At 38.4% G+C, this 18,329-nt stretch overlaps 1 protein-coding gene across 1 annotated transcript; it reads right to left on the reverse strand.

The window, feature by feature from the left end:
* Positions 1 to 463: 463 nt before the first annotated feature.
* LOC145565497 (uncharacterized) lies at positions 464 to 1,388 on the reverse strand. The gene is made up of 2 exons (XM_081625478.1): positions 1,065 to 1,388; positions 464 to 952 (listed from the first exon to the last, which is right to left on the reverse strand). Exons 1-2 carry the CDS (start codon positions 1,386 to 1,388, stop codon positions 464 to 466), a joined length of 813 nt encoding a protein of 270 aa, XP_081481604.1.
* Between the last annotated feature and the right edge of the window lie 16,941 nt (positions 1,389 to 18,329).

The raw sequence follows: 18,329 nt of genomic DNA on the forward strand, positions 1-18,329 counted from the left end.
GCTATGTAGGAACTAAAGAGAGGGATAAATACTGATAATTTGATATATTCACACACACTGATTCACGGAAAATACAAAAGATATATATAGGCCTAATACTAACAAATTAATAACTTAAACTCCTAAATAATAGGAACTCATACTCCACTAACGGCTAAACCATTATCCACTAACAAAGTACTAACAAACTCCTAAACTTAAGCCACTACATACTGCACTCCCACGTACTACAAACAATTCTAAATAATAACTACTTTTGAATCATTTCCCAACATTCCCCCTTGATTCAAAAGTGGCAGACAATTGTTAAACATTGCAACTAACTCCAACGACACGTTACAATAACTTGAACTCGAAACTTTTAATGAACTCGACACATCTTAACTCGACACTTTTAATGAACTCGACATTGCAAGGTACCTCGATCAACCCCGACTTTCACAACCCGACCACGACACTATGTTTAGAAGAGCTTAGTCTCTTCCTCTTCGACCTTTTGAGCATAGTTGCTTTGCTTGCTTTGATCACCAACTTGCTCATCTCTTTGTTTATCCCAACAACGGTCTTCTTTATGCCCATACCTCTTGCAATAGTAGCATTGAACACTACTCATTGATGAACGACCCCGACCACTACCACGACCACCACTTTCTTCACGACCTTGACCTCGACCACGACTACCTCGACCACGACCTCCATCATTATAACGACCATCTGACATTTGCCCTTTAACTTGAAAAGCTTTTTCCTCGACATCTTCATCCGTAGACTTATCCATCCTCTCTTCATGAGCCATCAAAGAACTCATCAACTCATCAAATGTATAGGTTGATAAATCCTTTGACTCTAAAATTGCGGTAACAACATGCTTATAGTCTTTCATCTTGTGAAGACATCTTAATACCTTACTAATAATAGTCTCGTTAGTAATAGTATCACCATAGATTCTCATCTGACTAACAATATCAGATACTCTAGACAAGAAACTTTGGATTGTTTCTTTGTCTTGCATTGTCATATTCTCAAAAACTACTATGTAAAGTTTGTAGTTTAACGGCAATTACCTTCTTATCACCAAAATACTCTTTCTTCAAAATATCCCACGCTTCTTTAGATGTTGACGCAGCGGAAATTCTTGGGAAAACCTTATCATCCATTGCCGATTGGATGTACAATAAAGCCTTTGCGTCCTTCTTACAATTTTCACGCAATTGTTGATCAGGAATAGCCGGTGCTGGGTTCGGCTCACTATAACCGTTCTCCACCAAGTCCCATAACTCTTGAGACTTAAACAAGGTCTTCATCTTGAGACTCCATAGGTGATAATTCTCACCCTTAAACATTGGAATTAAGGCCGGCGACGACGAGTTTATACCACCATTTGACATGATTACTGACTCACAAAAAATGAACGACTATTATTTGAAACTCACAACACTTTTTTTCATCGCGACTGATTTTTTTTTTTTTTTTTACTCACGACTCTTCTTTGTTTCACTCACGACTCACGACTTTTTTTAATAAGGCCTAGGATTGAACCTGGCTCTGATACCATGTAGGAACTAAAGAGAGGGATAAATACTGATAATTTGATATATTCACACTATAGGTAGAAAATGAAAAATGGAAGCATATAAAGAGTGAAAACAACTATGAGGACATAATAATGACTAAAGAAACTATTGTGTTTTATACAAAGATTCTACCGTGTTCTTTAAAAAATGACTTAAATTTTACTGTGTTTGTTTAAAATATGACTACCATAATGTTATAATGATTATTAGAGCTGTCAATTTGGATAAACGGGTTGGGTTTGGGTCGGGTAAGAGTGGGTCAAGTCAACTCGGGTCGGGTCAATTCGGATTAATTCCATAGCCTATGCGGGTCGGGTTTGGGTTGGGTCATGTTTGAGTCGGGTCACGTCGGGTCATACTTCTTATCGGGTTTGGGTCGGGTTAATAACAGGTCGGGCTAAATTCGGGTCGGGTGAACAATAGGTCGGGTTTAATTCGGGTTTTCACGCGTAAAAACTAGTTAGAGTAATTCTTGGATTCGAGTCGGATTCGGTTCAAGTCAATAATTTGCGGTTAGAATCAGGTCGGGTCATTCTCGGGTTTGAGTCGGGTTCGGTTCAAGTCAATAATTTGCGGATTATAATTAGGTCGGGTCATTTTCAAGTCGGGTCATTCTCGGGTTCAAGTCGGGTTCGGTTCAAGTCAATAATTTGCGGGTTATAATCAGGTTGGGTCAATTCCAAGTTGGGTCATTCTTGGATTCAAGTCGGGTTATGTTCAAGTCAATAATTTGCAGGTTACAATCAGGTCGGGTCATTTCCAAGTCAGGTCATATTCAGGTTCAACTAACTATAAATAGATAATTATCATTTTTATCAAGCTAATTATTTCCTTTGACTATAATATATATGGCAATATACTAGGGAATTATAGTCTATAATTTAGGAAGATAATTATCTCCTTTGACCATACAACAAATATATACTATATTTAACTCTTAAATTTGAGGATGATGCTCCTTTCTTTTGCTGGCCTGGACCGACTTGGTCTTCCTAGACAAAATGCTTTGATCAACAATAATAAGGTGGTCTAAATTGCATTTAAGGTGATTTGAAATCGGGTAAGGAATAATTTGGGTTAAATTTAGGTCGGGTCAATAACAAGTCGTGTTAATTTCGAGTCGAGTTAGTAACAGATCGGGTTGAATTTTTGGGTCGGGTAAGTAATAGGTCTGGTAAAATTCGGGTCGGGTCAATAAAAAGTCGGGTTTAATTTGGGTCAGGTCAATAACAAGTCAGGTTAATTTCGGGTCGGGTTTGTAACAGGTTGGGTTTAATTCGGGTCGGGTTAGGAACGAGTTGGGTTGAATGTAAGTCATGTTAGTAACAAGTCGGGTTAAATACGAGTTTTGACAAATTAAAACGGGTTTGGGTCAATTTCGGTTCAAGTCGGGTTCGGTGCAAGTTAATTAAATTGGCCGTTGTAAACCAGTTAATCGGTGCAAGTTGTAAACCGGTAAATTGGCCGTTTAATGGCAAATTGGATGGTTCCACCCACCCACCCAAGTGGACTTTCGAAGGGTATTAGGGACCATGATAAACATTTCGGAAATTTTTATTCCGGGCGAAAAAAAGTCAAAAATTTCCAAAATTGAAGGCTAATGTCCACGCTTTTTGAGAAAATTTGGAGGTTTCGGGGCCCAAAGTTGCAAAGTCTTTATATTTTAGGGAATACATTTGGGGGTCATATAATGACGATTGGAAACATATATGATCATTATATGTTGTCATAGATGTTTGTGGTAGGCTTGAGTTAATGAAATCGGTGCAAGTTGTAAACCGGTAAATTGGTCGTTTAAAGGCAAATTTGATGGTTCCACCCACCCAATTGGACTCCCGGAGGATATTAGGGACCATGGTAAACATTTCAGCTATTTTAATTTTCAGGCGATAAAAAGTCAAAAAAAATACCAAAATTAAAGGCTAAGATCCACGCTTTTTGAGAAATTTTGGAGGATTCGAGGCCCGGTGTCGAAAAGCCTTGAAATTTTAGGAGATATATCTTGGGGTCATATAATTCCGTTTGGAACCATTTATGATCGTTATATGTTGTCATAAATGTTCGTGGTAGGCTTGATTTAATGAAATCGATGCAAGTTGTAAACCGATAATTGGTCGTTTAAAGGAAATTGGATGGATACACCCACCCAATTGGACTCCCGGAGGGTATTAGGGACCATGGTAAAAATTTCAGCAATTGTTATTTCCGGGCGAAAAAAAGTCAAAATTCCAAAATTGAAGGCTTAATATCCACGTTTTTTGAAAAATTTTGCAGGTTTTAGGGCACGATGTCAAAAAGCCTTGAGATTTTAGGGAATACATATCGGGATCATTTAATGCCGTTTGGAACTATATATGATCATTATATGTTGTTATAAATGTTCGTGGTAGGCTTGAGTAAATGAAATCGATGAAGTTGTAAACAAGTAGATTGGTCATTTAAAAGCAAATTGGATGGTTCCACCCACCCAATTGGACTCCCGGAGGGTATTAGGGACCATGGTAAACATTTTGACAATTTTTATTTCCGAGCGAAAAAAGTCAAAAATTCCAAAATTGAAGACTAATATTTACGCATTTTGCGAAATTTTGAAGGTTTCGGGGCTCGGTGTCGAAAAGTATTGAAATTCTAGGGAATATATCCCGGGGTCATATAATGCCATTTGGAACCATATATGATCATTACATGTTGTCATAAATGTTCGTGGTAGGCTTGAGTTAATGAAATCGATGCAAGTTGTAAATCGGCAAATTTGCCGTTTAAAGGCAAATTGGATGGTTCCACCAACTCAATGGGACTCCCGGAGGGTATTAGGGACTATGGTAAACATATTGGCAATTTTTATTTACGGGCGAAAAAAACTCAAAAAATTCCAAAATTGAAGGCTAATATCCATGCTTTTTGAGAAATTTTGGAGGTTTCGGGGCCCGTTGCTGAAAAGTCTTGAGATTTTAGGGGATACATTTCTGGGTCATATAATGTCGTTTGGAACCATATATGATCATTATATGTTTTCATAAATGTTCGTGGTAGGCAAATTAATGAAATTGGTGAGAGTTGTAAATCGGTAAATTGGTCGTTTAAAGGCAAATTGGATAGTTCCACCTACCCAATTGAAATCCCGGAGGGTATTAGGGACCATGGTAAACATTTCGGCAATTATTATTTCTAGGCGAAAAAATTCAAAAATTGAAGGCTAATATCCACGGTTTTTGAGAAATTTTGGAGTCTTCGAGGCCCGGTGTTTAGAAGTCTTGAAATTCTAGGGATTACATCTTGGGGTCATATAATAATGTCGTTTGGAACCATATATGATCATTATTTGTTTCCATAAATGTTCGTGGTAGGCTTAAGTTAATGAAATCGGTGCAAGTTGTAAACTGGTAAATTGGTCGTTTAAAGGCAAATTGGATGGTTCCACCAACCCAATTGGACTCCCTAGGGGTATTAGGGAACATGGTAAACATTTCGGCAATTTTTATTTCCGTGCGAAAAAGAGTCAAAAGAATTCCAAAAATAAAGGCTAATATCCACGCTTTTTGAGAAATTTTGGAGGTTTCAGGGTCCGGTATCGAAAAGGTTTGAGATTTTAGGGGATATTTCTCGGGGTCATATAAAGTCGTTTGGAACCATATATGATCATTATATGTTGTCATAAATGTTCGTGATAGGCTTGAATTAATGAAATCGATGCAAGTTGTAAACCGATAAATTGGTCGTTTAAAGGCTAATTGGATGGTTCCACCCACCCAATAAGACTCTCGGAGGGTATTAGGGACCATGGTAAACATTTTGATAATTTTTATTTTCGGGCGAAAAAAGTCAAAAAATTCCAAAATTGAAGGCATATCCACACTTTTTGAGTAATTTTGGAGGTTTCGAGACCCGGTGTCGAAAAGTATTGAAATTCTAAGGGATATATCTCGGGGTCATATAATGCCGTTTGAATCCATATATGATCATTATTTGTTGTCATAAATGTTTGTGGTAGGCTTGAGTTAATGAAATCGGTGCAAGTTGTAAACCGATAAATTGGTCGTTTAAAGGCAAATTGGATGGTTCCACCCACCCAATTGGACTTCCGGAGGGTATTAGGAACCATGGTAAATATTTCGGAAATTTTTATTTCAGGGTAAAAAAATGTCAAAAAATTCCAAAATTAAAGGCTAATATCCATGCTTTTTATGAAATTTTGGAGGTTTCGGGGCCCGTTGTCGAAAAAGCTTGAGATTTTAGGGGATACATCTCGGGGTCATATAATATCGTTCGGAACCATATATGATCATTATATGTTCTCGTAAATGTTCGTAGTAGGCTTGAGTTAATTAAATCAGTGCAAGTTGTAAACCGGTAAATTGGTCGTTTAAAGGCAAATAGGATGGTTCCACCCACCCAATTGGACTCTCGGAGGGTATTAAGGACCATGGTAAATATTTCGGCAATTTTTATTTCTGGGTGAAAAAAAGTAAAAAAAATTCCAAAATTGAAGGCTAATATCCACGCTTTTTGATAAATTTTTGAGGTTTCAGAGCCCGGGGTCGAAAAGCCTTTAGATTTTAGGGGATATATGTCGGGTTCATATAATTCCGTTTGGAACCATATAGAGCTGTCAATTTGGTTAAACGGGTCGGGTTTGGGTCGGATAAGAGTGGGTCGAGTCAACTCGGGTCGGGTCAATTCGGGTTAATGTCGTAACCTATGCGGGTCGGATTCGGGTTGGGTCATGCTTGAGTTGGGTCACATCGTTTCATACATCTTATCGGGTTTGGGTCGGGTTTAGGTCGGATTAATAACAGGTCAGGTTACATTTGGGTTGGGTGAACAATAGGTCGGGTTTAATTCTCGGGTTTGATTCGGGTTCGGTTCAAGTCAATAATTTGCGGGTTAGAATCAGGTCTAGTCATTCTCGGGTTTTAGTCGGGTTCGGTTCAAGTTAATAATTTGCGGGTTATTATTACGTCGTGTCATTTTCAAGTCGGGTCATTCTCAAGTTCGGTTCAAGTCAATAATTACGGGTTATAATCAGGTTGGGTCATTTCCAAGTCGGGTCATTCTCGGGTTCAAGTCGGGTTATGTTCAAGTCAATAATTTGCGGGTTACAATCTAGTTGGGTCATTTCCAAGTCGGGTCAAATTCGGATTCAACCAACTATTTTAAATAGATAATTATCATTTTTATCAAGCTAATTATTTTCTTTGACTATAATATGTTTGGCAACATACTAGGGATCTATAGTCTATAAATTAAGAAGATAATTATCTCCTTTGACCATACAACAAATATATACTATATTTAACTCTTAAATTTGGGAATGATGCTCCTTTCTTTTGTTGGCTTGGACCGACTTGGTCTCCTTAGACAAAATGCTTTGATTAACAATAATAAGGTGTTCTAAATTGAATTTAAGGGGATTTGAAATCGGGTCAGGAATAATTTAGATTGAATTTAGATCCGGTCAATAACAAGTCGTGTTGATTTCGGGTCGGGTTAGTAACAGATCAGGATGAATTTTTGGGTCGGGTTAGTAATAGGTCGGATCAATAACAAGTCGGGTTGAATTTGGGTCAGATCAATAACAAGTCGGGTTGATTTCGGGTCAGGTTTGTAACAGGTCGGGTTAAATTCGGGTTTTGATGGGTTAAAATGGGTTTGGGTCAATTTCGGTTCAAGTCGGGTTCGGTTCAGGTCAATAATTTACGGGTTACATTCGAGTCGGGTCATCTCCAAGTCGGTTCATGTTCGGGTTCGAGTCTCACATACTCGGGTCAACTCGGGTCTAGGGTTGGTTTCAGATCGGGTCAAGTCGGGTTTGGGTCACCATTTTTCGGGTTTAGATGGGTCGGTTAGTAATCGGGTTCGGGTCGGTATTTCGGGTCGGGTCAGTTTTTGACAGCTCTAATGATTATGTAGTTTGTAATTGACAATTTTTTTCTATAAGTAATTAATTGTATTACTTTATTTTTGGTATAGAATAGTATCATCAATTGTTTTTTAATTTCAACTATATAATTTTTTTATTATTATTTTATAGATTTTAGAAAAAAATATTTATTTTATATTGGATTATAATTTTTCAAAAATTATATTTGCATTGTATATTAGAAGCAGGGGCGGACCTATTAAGGGTCCTGGGTGGCACCCCCCCCCCCCCCCCAAATAATATTTTTTATTTTATTTATTTAGGTAAAGGTATAAATTTATAGGTTAAATACAATTTTAATGTAATAAATAACATTAATTTGGTTTTGTCATAATGGTAATGTATTGAGTTTACGCAAAAAATCTTAGGTGCAAGCCTACACACAAATATTCTACATCTGCCACTGATTAGAAGACTAATTGTGTCCATATTATAACGTGAAAAAATAAACTGATCATATTTCAAACATCCGTTGTTTTTTTACTCATACTAATCATCCATTATGACATTAAATTTAATCTCAACTCTTCATTGCTCTATCTTTATTTTAGTAAATGAAACAAATATACAAATCTTTTTTTAAAACAATTTCAATTTAGGCGAAGTATTTCATTTGTTTTGGTGATTTAAACCATAATTAGACTATTAAGAGCACATTCATTGAGACATCATCAACTAAAAAAATTAACTCAAATGTGTTCATATTTAATTTCCTCATATTGATTGAGAGAATTAGATTTCATTGGAATAGAAATTTATAATAATTCCAAACAAGATTAACAAATATTTCATTTCAAAATAAATGTCTTTGACTGTTATACTAATTACATACAAATATTTCATTTCAAAATAAATGTCTTTGACTGTTATACTAATTACATACATCTCCTTCACCTTTGTTAGTGCTTTATACATACATTACAAGTAGAATAGATGGCTTTGATAGATATGCCAGTCAAATTGGTGCTAGAGCATTTATTTTGAAATAAGGGAGGTTTTTTTTTTTTTTTTTTTTTTTTTTTTTTTTTTTGAGAAATTTATGAAAAAGGACCTTTTAAGTGGTTGACTATTTGTAAAAGGACCCTTTAAGTGAAAAGTTGTGAAAAATGACGTTTAAAGTTGTATTATGTTTTCAGGGGGTATTTGGGGTGAGTTTTCTTAGTAATCAATGCCGGAGCTCTGACATTGAATTTCACATGTTAGTGACATGAGTTAAACAAATAAAATAAAAAATTTTCCTCAAATTTCAGAAAGAGAAAAGTGAAAAAAATGGAAGGGGTAGTTTAAGAGAGGAGGGAAATTTGGAGGATTTTTTTTTTTTTATTTTTAACTCACATTACTAACATGTGAAAATCAACGCCGGAGCTCCGGCGTTGACCACCAAGAAAACTCACCCTAATACCCCATAAAAAATAATACAACTTAAAAGGTCCTTTTTTCACAACTTTTCACTTAAAAGTTCCTTTTACAAAAAGTCGATCACTTAAAAGATCCTTTTTTTTTTTTACAAATTTCTCTTTTTTTAAATTTATTTATTTATTTATTTTAATTGGGAGTAACTAAGGAATCAGTTCGAGGATGTTAGTTACTCACCTGGTGCTCTGCGGATTTGTGAAGTTTTCAGTAGCACGCACACTTGTTCTGTGACTGCTTGCAATGGATGTTTTTGACTGTTGACAATATATTATAACGGAACTAAAAATTTAAGGGATGGTGACCACCAAATTAATACCTTTTTTTTTTTTAAAAAATGAATGAACTGTAAGGGCAATACAAATTACAAATAAGAATGGGGTGAATTGAATCTGTGACTTATCATACATTACTCCAAGATTTCATTGGTATATAAATACGCATGATATCATAACTCTTTTAAATTAATACTGAATTTAATTTTAATCACTATATTCAAAGAAACTTGGTGAAAATAAAGAGAGAAGATGGTTAGTTAAGACGTAGTTCGATCTATTGAAGAGCATATAAGGCATAGTTAAGATACCTTTGTGTCTGCTGAACTTTCACTTGAAGATTTGCTCCTGAAGAAACGAAAGCACTACCAAGTCAGAATGTTTTTCAAATATACGAGTATCAACTTTTTTGTATTTTTACTGATAATATATTAGTGATAACAATGATAAAAATTATATATTAGAAACATAATTCATATTAAGAAAAAACCAAAAAAAAAAATTACACAGACACACTTAAAATAAACCCCTTAGGATTAGGCCACTTTAATTTATTACATTTATATGTATTTAAATCAAAGTTGATAAATCTTGACCCTGAATAGTAAATTGTGAAAATAAACTCAAATAAGTTCAGTTCGTATTAGAGCCAATAAATTTATACTAATACGAACATCAGGCATGAACAAATTAAAAAACCCATATGTATGCTGGCCCGTCGCTGAGCCGGGGCAGCCGGGGCACCCGCCCAGGGCCCACGGACGGAGAGGCCCCATTTTCTGTTTTAAGTTCATGAGACAGCTATATTTATTTTATAGAAGCAACAGCTAACATGAGTATCTCGCCAGCTTAGTGGTTAGGATAACTTGGTGAAGTTAAATGTTCTCTAAGGTCTAAGGTTCGACTACCATGTTTACCAATTTTCTTTTATTTTTTTTCCTTCCCTGTTTTAAAAATTAGTAACCATTTACGTAGTATATATCGATAATAACTACAAAATGCTTCCTTTATAAATTCTTTTTTTTACTACCATATAGTTGTAGTAGTAATGTAGTATATAATCATAGAAGTATTATTTTACATTGAGTTTTTTTTTTTTTTTTTTAATGGAATTTTTACATTGAGTTTAACTTATTATAAGTTTTTTTCAACAATAATTAAAACTAGATTATTTGGTCAAAACTTTTTTTTTTTAAAAATGATTATTTGTTCATATATATATATACTATAGGGCCCCAATTTATTATTTCGCCCTAGGCCCCCGAAATCTCAGAAACGGCCCTGTATGTATGTCTGCCGAACTTTGTAGCATTAAAACATAAATTACCACATAGTTTGATGTAACATGCTAAGATATATATAAAACTATGTAATACTCCGTAACTACCAGAATAATTATTTGTGTTAGACTTTGTTATGGAGTATAATTTATAAGACGTTAGCCAGCCATGCATGTCAATAAATAGTGCACGTATGACGAATATGATGAAGATGTTTTTTATTATCATATCATAGTCTTCATAGACTGTGGAATCGAAGATAGTATAGTACGATTTTCTCCATACTAAATTAATATGTAGTACTTGTTTATAAATATTTAATTGTTTCATTTTCAGATGGGATAATAATAAAGTTTTCTTCCATGTTTTTTCGGCAGTACCAAATCATGGTCAAACAATTAGCTAGTTTGAGTGTAGAATGTAACACAAGGATGGCCAAAGATCAAAGGATCCATTAATAGGCCAGTTCTATTGTTAGTTAATAGTTGATGCTCCTTAATTCCTAATTATAGGAAAAATAGTGTGCATAATTCATGTTTCTCACTTCATAGTAAAAATAATTAAATAAATAAATGAAATAAATTTTTAAATTAAATTAAAAATTTAAAAATAAAATAAAATAATATTAATTATTTTGAAAGGGGGAGAAAGATATTCAACCAAAAACAACCCCAAGGCGGATCTTGGTCAAAAATATTAGAGGGACCGGGATTTGAATCTTCTACCTCTCGCTCAAAACTAATCAATATATGCTAATAATTCATAAGTAAAATTACGTTATTTAAGCTCATTATTTAATTACAATAATTTATCAGGGGCCGGGCCCCAAACGGCCCCGGTTGCTGGAAAGCCTATCTCTCTTTTCTCCTCTCTTCTACACCCTAGCTTAGCCTCCATTGTTGATGGAAAGCTCCAATCTTAATTTCAATTTTATATATTTTTTATTTTTTATTTTTTTTATTTTTTTTTTGGCTCCTCCGTTTGAGAGGAAATTGTTTCTCATGAAAAAAAAGGGTTTTTAATCTCTTTCAGAAGTCAAGGTTTTCCAATCTCTTTCAAAAGACAATATTATATCGATCTATTTGGATATTACTTGAGAATATAGTATGGAGTAGCAATAATCTACTAAAATGATCCCAGCAAAACCTTTTCATCCTTAAGAAAATAACATCCAACCTAAGAACATAATTACGTAACTTCATACCTTAACAATCTAAATAAACATAGATGAAAATGAGAAAGTTTCTATAAGAATGATTTTCCAAATCCTCTCAACCAATAATACATCTACTTATATGAAGATGAGTTGCGCGTCTATTTCCTGTTCATATGTAAAAGTTTTTTTTTTTTTTTTTTTTTCAATTCTCAAGCACTCGATCTTAGCTTTCAGCTTGTATGATCGTGTATGTTCATTCTCCCATATTGATATATAGAGTATATAAACCATTAGCTTGAACTTTTAGTTAAGTTGATTCTTTAACTTTAATATGGTATAAAGAGCTTGCATAACAAGAAGGTTATGGATTTGAATCTAATCACATATCCCCGGCCTTCCTTGCGTTGAATATTTAGCGTTGTGCCAGGTTTTGGGAGGGTTAATTGTGAGTTTATGATCCTTTAACACATACAACTATATTAGAACAAGAATTCAAATGAGAATAAGTTCTTCTACAAGTATTGTATCATTTATATAGATCAAAATCATTACTAGTATTGTAAAATGTAAATAGATTGAGGATACGTACTTTCTTGTCACACTTTCAAGCATTTTCGCATGATTTCCTTCTCTGGAACCTTTGGAGTTCTTACTCGATTTGTCACCCATTGTTGTTTTTGCTCTGCAGGCATCGCAATATATATCTTTAAATTCAATAATATTACAAAAGCAGGGAAGATACAATGATATTACAAAACTAAACAAAAGTATACAATAATGACTATTTGCTTGCCTTAATTTACTGGCTAATGCACTTAGAAACTTCATATGATTAGTGTTAAAATTTAAGCTAAGGAGTGAAGGATTAATAAGAAATATGAGTATAAAGTAATACAAGTGTATGTAGTTTTTGCCTTACATATATATTTCTCATAATATAAGGGAAGTCAGGAATTGGTAGGCAGTACATGGACGTCATGACAATTATATTTACAAATGAGAACTTTTGTTTATTGGTTATATTTTTTTTTATGGAGACAACTAATTAATTTTATTTGATTTAATACATCACCAATTTTTTTGGTGCAGTAGGCCACACCATGCGGCAGGGGTTATCCGAGTTTGTTTTTTTTTTTTTTTTTTTTTTAGTTAGGGGTTACCTGAGTTTTTCAGTCAGGGATTACTTGAGTTTTTTAGTCAGAGGTTACTTGAGTTACTCGGTTAGGGGTTACTTGAGGGGTTCGGATAGGGGTTACTCGAGGGGTTCACTCGGTTAAGGGTTACTCGAGTTTCTCCGTCAGGCCACATTAAAAAAATTGTGACTCGAGTAACCCCGGCCCTGACCGAGAAACTCTAGTAATCCCAAAAAAAGTAAACCCTGAACGAAAAACTCGAGTAACCCCTGACCGAGAAACTCAAGTAACCCCAAAAACTCGAGTAACCCCTGACTGAAAATCTCAAGTAACCCCTGACCGAGAAACTCAAGTAATCCCGAAAATTCAAGTAACCCTGACCGAGAAACTCAAGTAATCCCGAAAATTCAAGTAACCCTGACCGAGAAACTCAAATAACCCCTGCCACACGGTACAACAAGCCGCATATAAAAATTTGTGTTAATACATATTGAAGATTGACCTAGCTTAGCTTGCAAGGCTGCAGTAGTCATGGGAGTGAACTAGGAAGGCACAATATAAGCTGTACGGGATAATACCGGTAGTAATACTAATTAGCCGGTAATATGCAATAATAACACAGAAACAACTGATTAGTAAGAAAGCTCAAATGTCCATAACGGCCTTTCTAAACGGCCACGTGGAGAGCTGCTTCAGACCACGTAGGCACCTGCTGCCTATGGGGTCGGTTTGCCACCTATCGTTATAGGTGGCACCAGCTTGGTTATTTCTCTATATATACCCAAGCAAATGTTCATCCAAAGGTACAATTCTCTCTCTCTCTACACATCAAAAACACTTTCTCTTTCTTCATTCTTTCTTCTTATCGGATTGCTGACTTTAGCATCGGAGAGGTTATTCCCGGATAACCCCCGGGTTAGCTTATCTGTGTTGACTGTGCAGGTGCGTAATTGGACGATAAACCTTTACCAACCCACGAAGATTATCTGTGCCGGAATTACCCGGAACAGTTGGCGCTAGAAGGAGGGGATAGTAATAACTTCTATCGTCCAAATAACCTTCGCCAGTCATGGAAGAAAATCAGGAACGCATAACACCGACAGCAGAAACCGAAAACCGTCAGTATGATAGCAGCACTCTGAATGTCAATGCAAACAAGACCGTCAATACAATACCCGAGATTGAAGTGGAGGATGAAACTCATCTTCTCCACAGGAATACTGTGAACACACCGGTAACACCAGAATGGAGCCCCGCCCGAATGTTGGACCCCATGGAGGAATTTACCCCAGAGGAGTTAGAGGTAACGGCAAGGGTAATGAAGGCGATATCCCGAAAAAGGAAGGAGGCTGAAGCTGCAGCCAACAGGGGGCGAAATAATACACCGGCCATTCCTGTGGTTGTGAATTTGGCAAGCCAGTTCAACCAGGCGGACGAGCAACCGCCGCCACAGCCCCAAAATCGAGGAATAATTATCCCCAGTGAACGCCAACCAACTCATGGGACGCCGATAGGAGGTTCAGGGTCCCGACAGCAAGAGGTCAATAGCGGGCCGCTAAGGCGTGGAACTAGGACTATAGTCAGGCCGAGAGTATCACCCTTCACCCATGAGATACTGGATCAACAAATGGAAAGGATAAAAATGCCGGCATGTACCTTTGATGGGAAAGGAGATCCTGGGCGGTATGTAGCAGCGTTTGAAAGCCATATGTTACTTTATACCGACACCGATGCGGTGTGGTGCAAGGTGTTTCCGACAATGCTCACGGGCCCAGCCTCGGATTGGTTTTCCAATTTGGAGAATGAATCTATAGATTGCTTCGATACTTTGGTTGAATTGTTTACCGGTCAATACATTAGCAATAGCGCAAGGCAAAGAACTTCTGGAGAGCTTATGTCGGTTAGGCAAAGAAGGGACGAGTCCCTTAGGGATTTCATAAGGAGATTCAACAGTGAGGCTAATACGATACCGAAATTACAGCAAGAAATAGCTGTAATGGCCTTAATGAATGGTCTATGGGATAGTGATTTCAAAAAATATATGGCGAGAAAGTTGTTTCCAAATTTAGGCGTGGCCTTTGGCAAGGCCTATGAATACATAAAAAGCGAGGAGTTGTTGAAAACCAGTAGCCAAATAGCGGCATCAGAACCCTCTCGAAGGCAGAACGACGGCGTTGCGCCTCACGCTTACATTGGCAGAACGAACAGATTACAGCAGCAATCAGGCCCACCAAGAGCCGCCAGACCACCCAGAGGTCTTGGCCGGTACAACAGTTACACGCAATTGAACACACCTAGGGCCGCGATATATTCGATAAATCAACACCGAGAAGAATGGACGCGACCGGCACCAATGATAACCAAAGGTCGGGACACAAAAAAGTATTGCATGTTCCATAGAGATATCGGCCATTATACGGAGGAATGCACTCAGTTGAAGGAGAACATAGAAGACCTTATTCGAAAGGGCCACCTGTCTCAATACCGGGCACAAGCAGGGTCAAGCCGGCAGCCAGCCCCGCAACCCAGACCAAATGAGTATCGAAGACAGGGTGACTCGTCCATGCAAGATGACACCTACCGGCAAAACCACAACGGGGAATACCGTCAGGGGAATGGCGTGCCCAATCACAAAATCACCATAGAGGTTATTACCGGTGGTCCGGTACATGGGGGATCGGTTAGCGGGGCGAAAAAGAGTTTGTCTGAGCACCGGCACACAGTAAATGCACTAGGTATAGACGAACGCCCAAGGCCCGCGTCTATGCCGTCAGTGTCCTTTTCAAAGGCAGACGCCAAGGGCTTGGTTTTTCCTCACGATGATCCATTGGTTCTAATTCTGACGGTCAATGGAGCCAACATCAAACGCGTGCTGGTCGATGGAGGAAGCTCCGCTAACATCCTGTTCGCAGAAGCATTTGATGCAATGAGAATAGGCCGGAAGTTCCTCACCCCGGTATCGTATCCGGTTATCGGTTTCAACGGTTCTACAGTTAGGCCGGAAGGAAGTATAGCATTGCAAGTTCGGATTGGCGAGGGCATGGCGGCCAGGGATGTTATGACGGAGTTTTTAGTAGTTGATGTGCCATCGGCGTACAACGCCATTGTCGGTAGACCCCTGATCCATGATGTGCAAGGGGTCGTTTCGACATACCATTTGACAATGGTATACGTTTCAAATTTGGGGAAGACAGAGCGCGTTAGGGGAGGTCAAACAATGGCCAGAGAGTGCTATGTAACAGCTCTAAAGCAGCCCAACCGACAGCCCCAGGTTAATCAAGAAACGCAGAAAAGGGGGCGAGCTATATCTACACACGACCTAGCAATGGAGAATTTCGATACACGCCCGGCAGCAGTTCCCCGCCCTTCGCCGGGAGGGGAGACGGTAGAAATTGAATTACAACCTGGGGTATCGGGAAGGACTGTGCGAGTAGGGTCGGACATGGATGTTGATACCCGTTGTCACCTGGTAGAACTTTTACGGGAGAATGCCGACGTATTTGCTTTCTCGGCAGACGAAATGTCAGGGATTCACCCAGACGTCATAGTGCACAAGCTGAATGTGGATAGAAAGGCCAGACCGGTTAGGCAGAAAAAACGAAACTTCTCCACAGAAAAGATAGAAGCAATACAAGCAGAGGTAAACAAGTTGCTAGCGGCAGGGTTTATTGAGCCTTGTACATACCCCGAATGGCTAGCAAATGTCGTCATGGTGAGGAAGCCGTCAGGAAAATGGAGGATGTGCGTGGACTTTACTGACCTGAATAAAGCCTGCCCAAAGGATTGCTATCCACTGCCCCGAATAGATAGGCTGGTAGATTCCACTTCCGGCCATGCTCTGCTCAGTTTCATGGATGCTTTCTCGGGATACCATCAGGTCAGCCTGTATGCACCAGACAGAACGAAAGCGACATTTATCACTGATGCCGGAGTATTTTGTTACAAGGCAATGCCGTTTGGGTTACGAAACGCCGGGGCAACATATCAGAAATTGGTAGACAAAGTCTTCGCAAATCAGAAAGGGAGAAATGTGGAAGTATACGTTGATGACTCCATCGTAAAAAGCCGGTTGGCCATGGATCACGTTGTAGATTTAAGGGAGACGTTTGAAACTTTGCGTCAATACCGAATGAAGCTCAATCCGGAAAAGTGGGTCTTTGGGGTTCGTTCGGGGAAGTTCTTGGGGTTTATGTTTAGTGAGAGGGGGATAGATGCAAATCCCGACAAAGTAGAAGCTATACTTAGCCTACCACAACCCAAATCGATTAAAGATATACAAAAGCTTACTGGCCGCATGGCGGCGCTGACAAGGTTTATTAGCAAATCAGCTGATAAGGCCTTACCGTTCTTTGTAGTCCTCCGGCAAAACAAAACATTCATCTGGGGAGAGGAGCAAGCAAAGGCATTAGAGGTGGTCAAAAGCCATCTAAGGTCTCTCCCGACCATAGCACGGCCGGAACAGGGAGAGAGCCTGCAGTTGTACATCTCGGCATCTCCGAAGACGGTTGCAGCGGTGCTGATAGTGGAGCGAAAGAGGGCTCAACTGCCAATTTATTTTGTGAGCCACGTTTTGAACGCGGCTGAGAGAAGATACCCTCTGATAGAGAAGATTGCATATGCAGTGGTAACAGTAGCAAGAAAACTTAGGCCATATTTTGATGCGCATACCATTGAAGTATTAACAAACCAGCCGTTAGAGAAGTCCCTACAGAAGATGGAGACGTCAGGAAGGTTGCTCAAATGGGCGGTAGAGTTGTCGGAATATGCTATAATTTACAAGCCACGAGTGTCGATAAAGGCTCAGGCTCTGTCTGACTTCATTGTAGAAGCATCTTACACAGAAGAAGAAGAAGTCAACGGATTGTGGAAAGTTTCCGTTGACGGCTCCTCAGCATCAACAGGCTCCGGCGCCGGTATTGTCATGACATCACCGCAAGGTGACATATTTGAATACGCCATCAAATTCAAGTTTAAAGCCTCTAATAATGAAGCCGAATACGAAGCAGCACTTGCGGGGGTGCAATTATGTGTTGCGGCCGAGGCAAGGCGGATAGAGCTCACGACAGACTCACAATTGGTGGCAAGTCAATTTGACGGCACTTATGAGGCCAAGGAACAAACAATGATGGCTTACTTGGCAAAGTTGAAAGCGGTAACGGCTAACTTGGAATCATTCGAAATACAGTTAGTGCCGAGAGCGCAAAACACACAGGCAGACGCCTTGGCAAAATTGGCAAGTTCAAGCTTCAATGATCTAGAACGTACTGTGATGGTGGAGCTTCTGAAAAATAAAAGCATTGACCCCGACAACACTCCAAAACAAGTGAATTGCGTGGTTAACGGCAAAGAATGGTATGATGGCGTACTGGCCTACAAGGTGCATAGCGTCTTACCGACGAACAAATTAGAAGCCCATAAAATAAGGAAGGACAGTGTCTGGTTTGTCATGTTTAAAGGAATGTTGTATAAAAGGGGGTTCTCGTTACCGTTGCGAAGATGTATATCGGCCTATGAGTCAGCTAGGCTGGTAGAAGAAATCCATGAAGGAGATTGCGGAAATCATGCTGGAGGCCGGTCA

Source organism: Chenopodium album, chromosome 10 (genome assembly GCF_948465745.1).
Source record: "Chenopodium album chromosome 10, dcCheAlbu1.1, whole genome shotgun sequence".
In the NCBI taxonomy this organism is placed as follows: Eukaryota; Viridiplantae; Streptophyta; class Magnoliopsida; order Caryophyllales; family Amaranthaceae; genus Chenopodium; species Chenopodium album.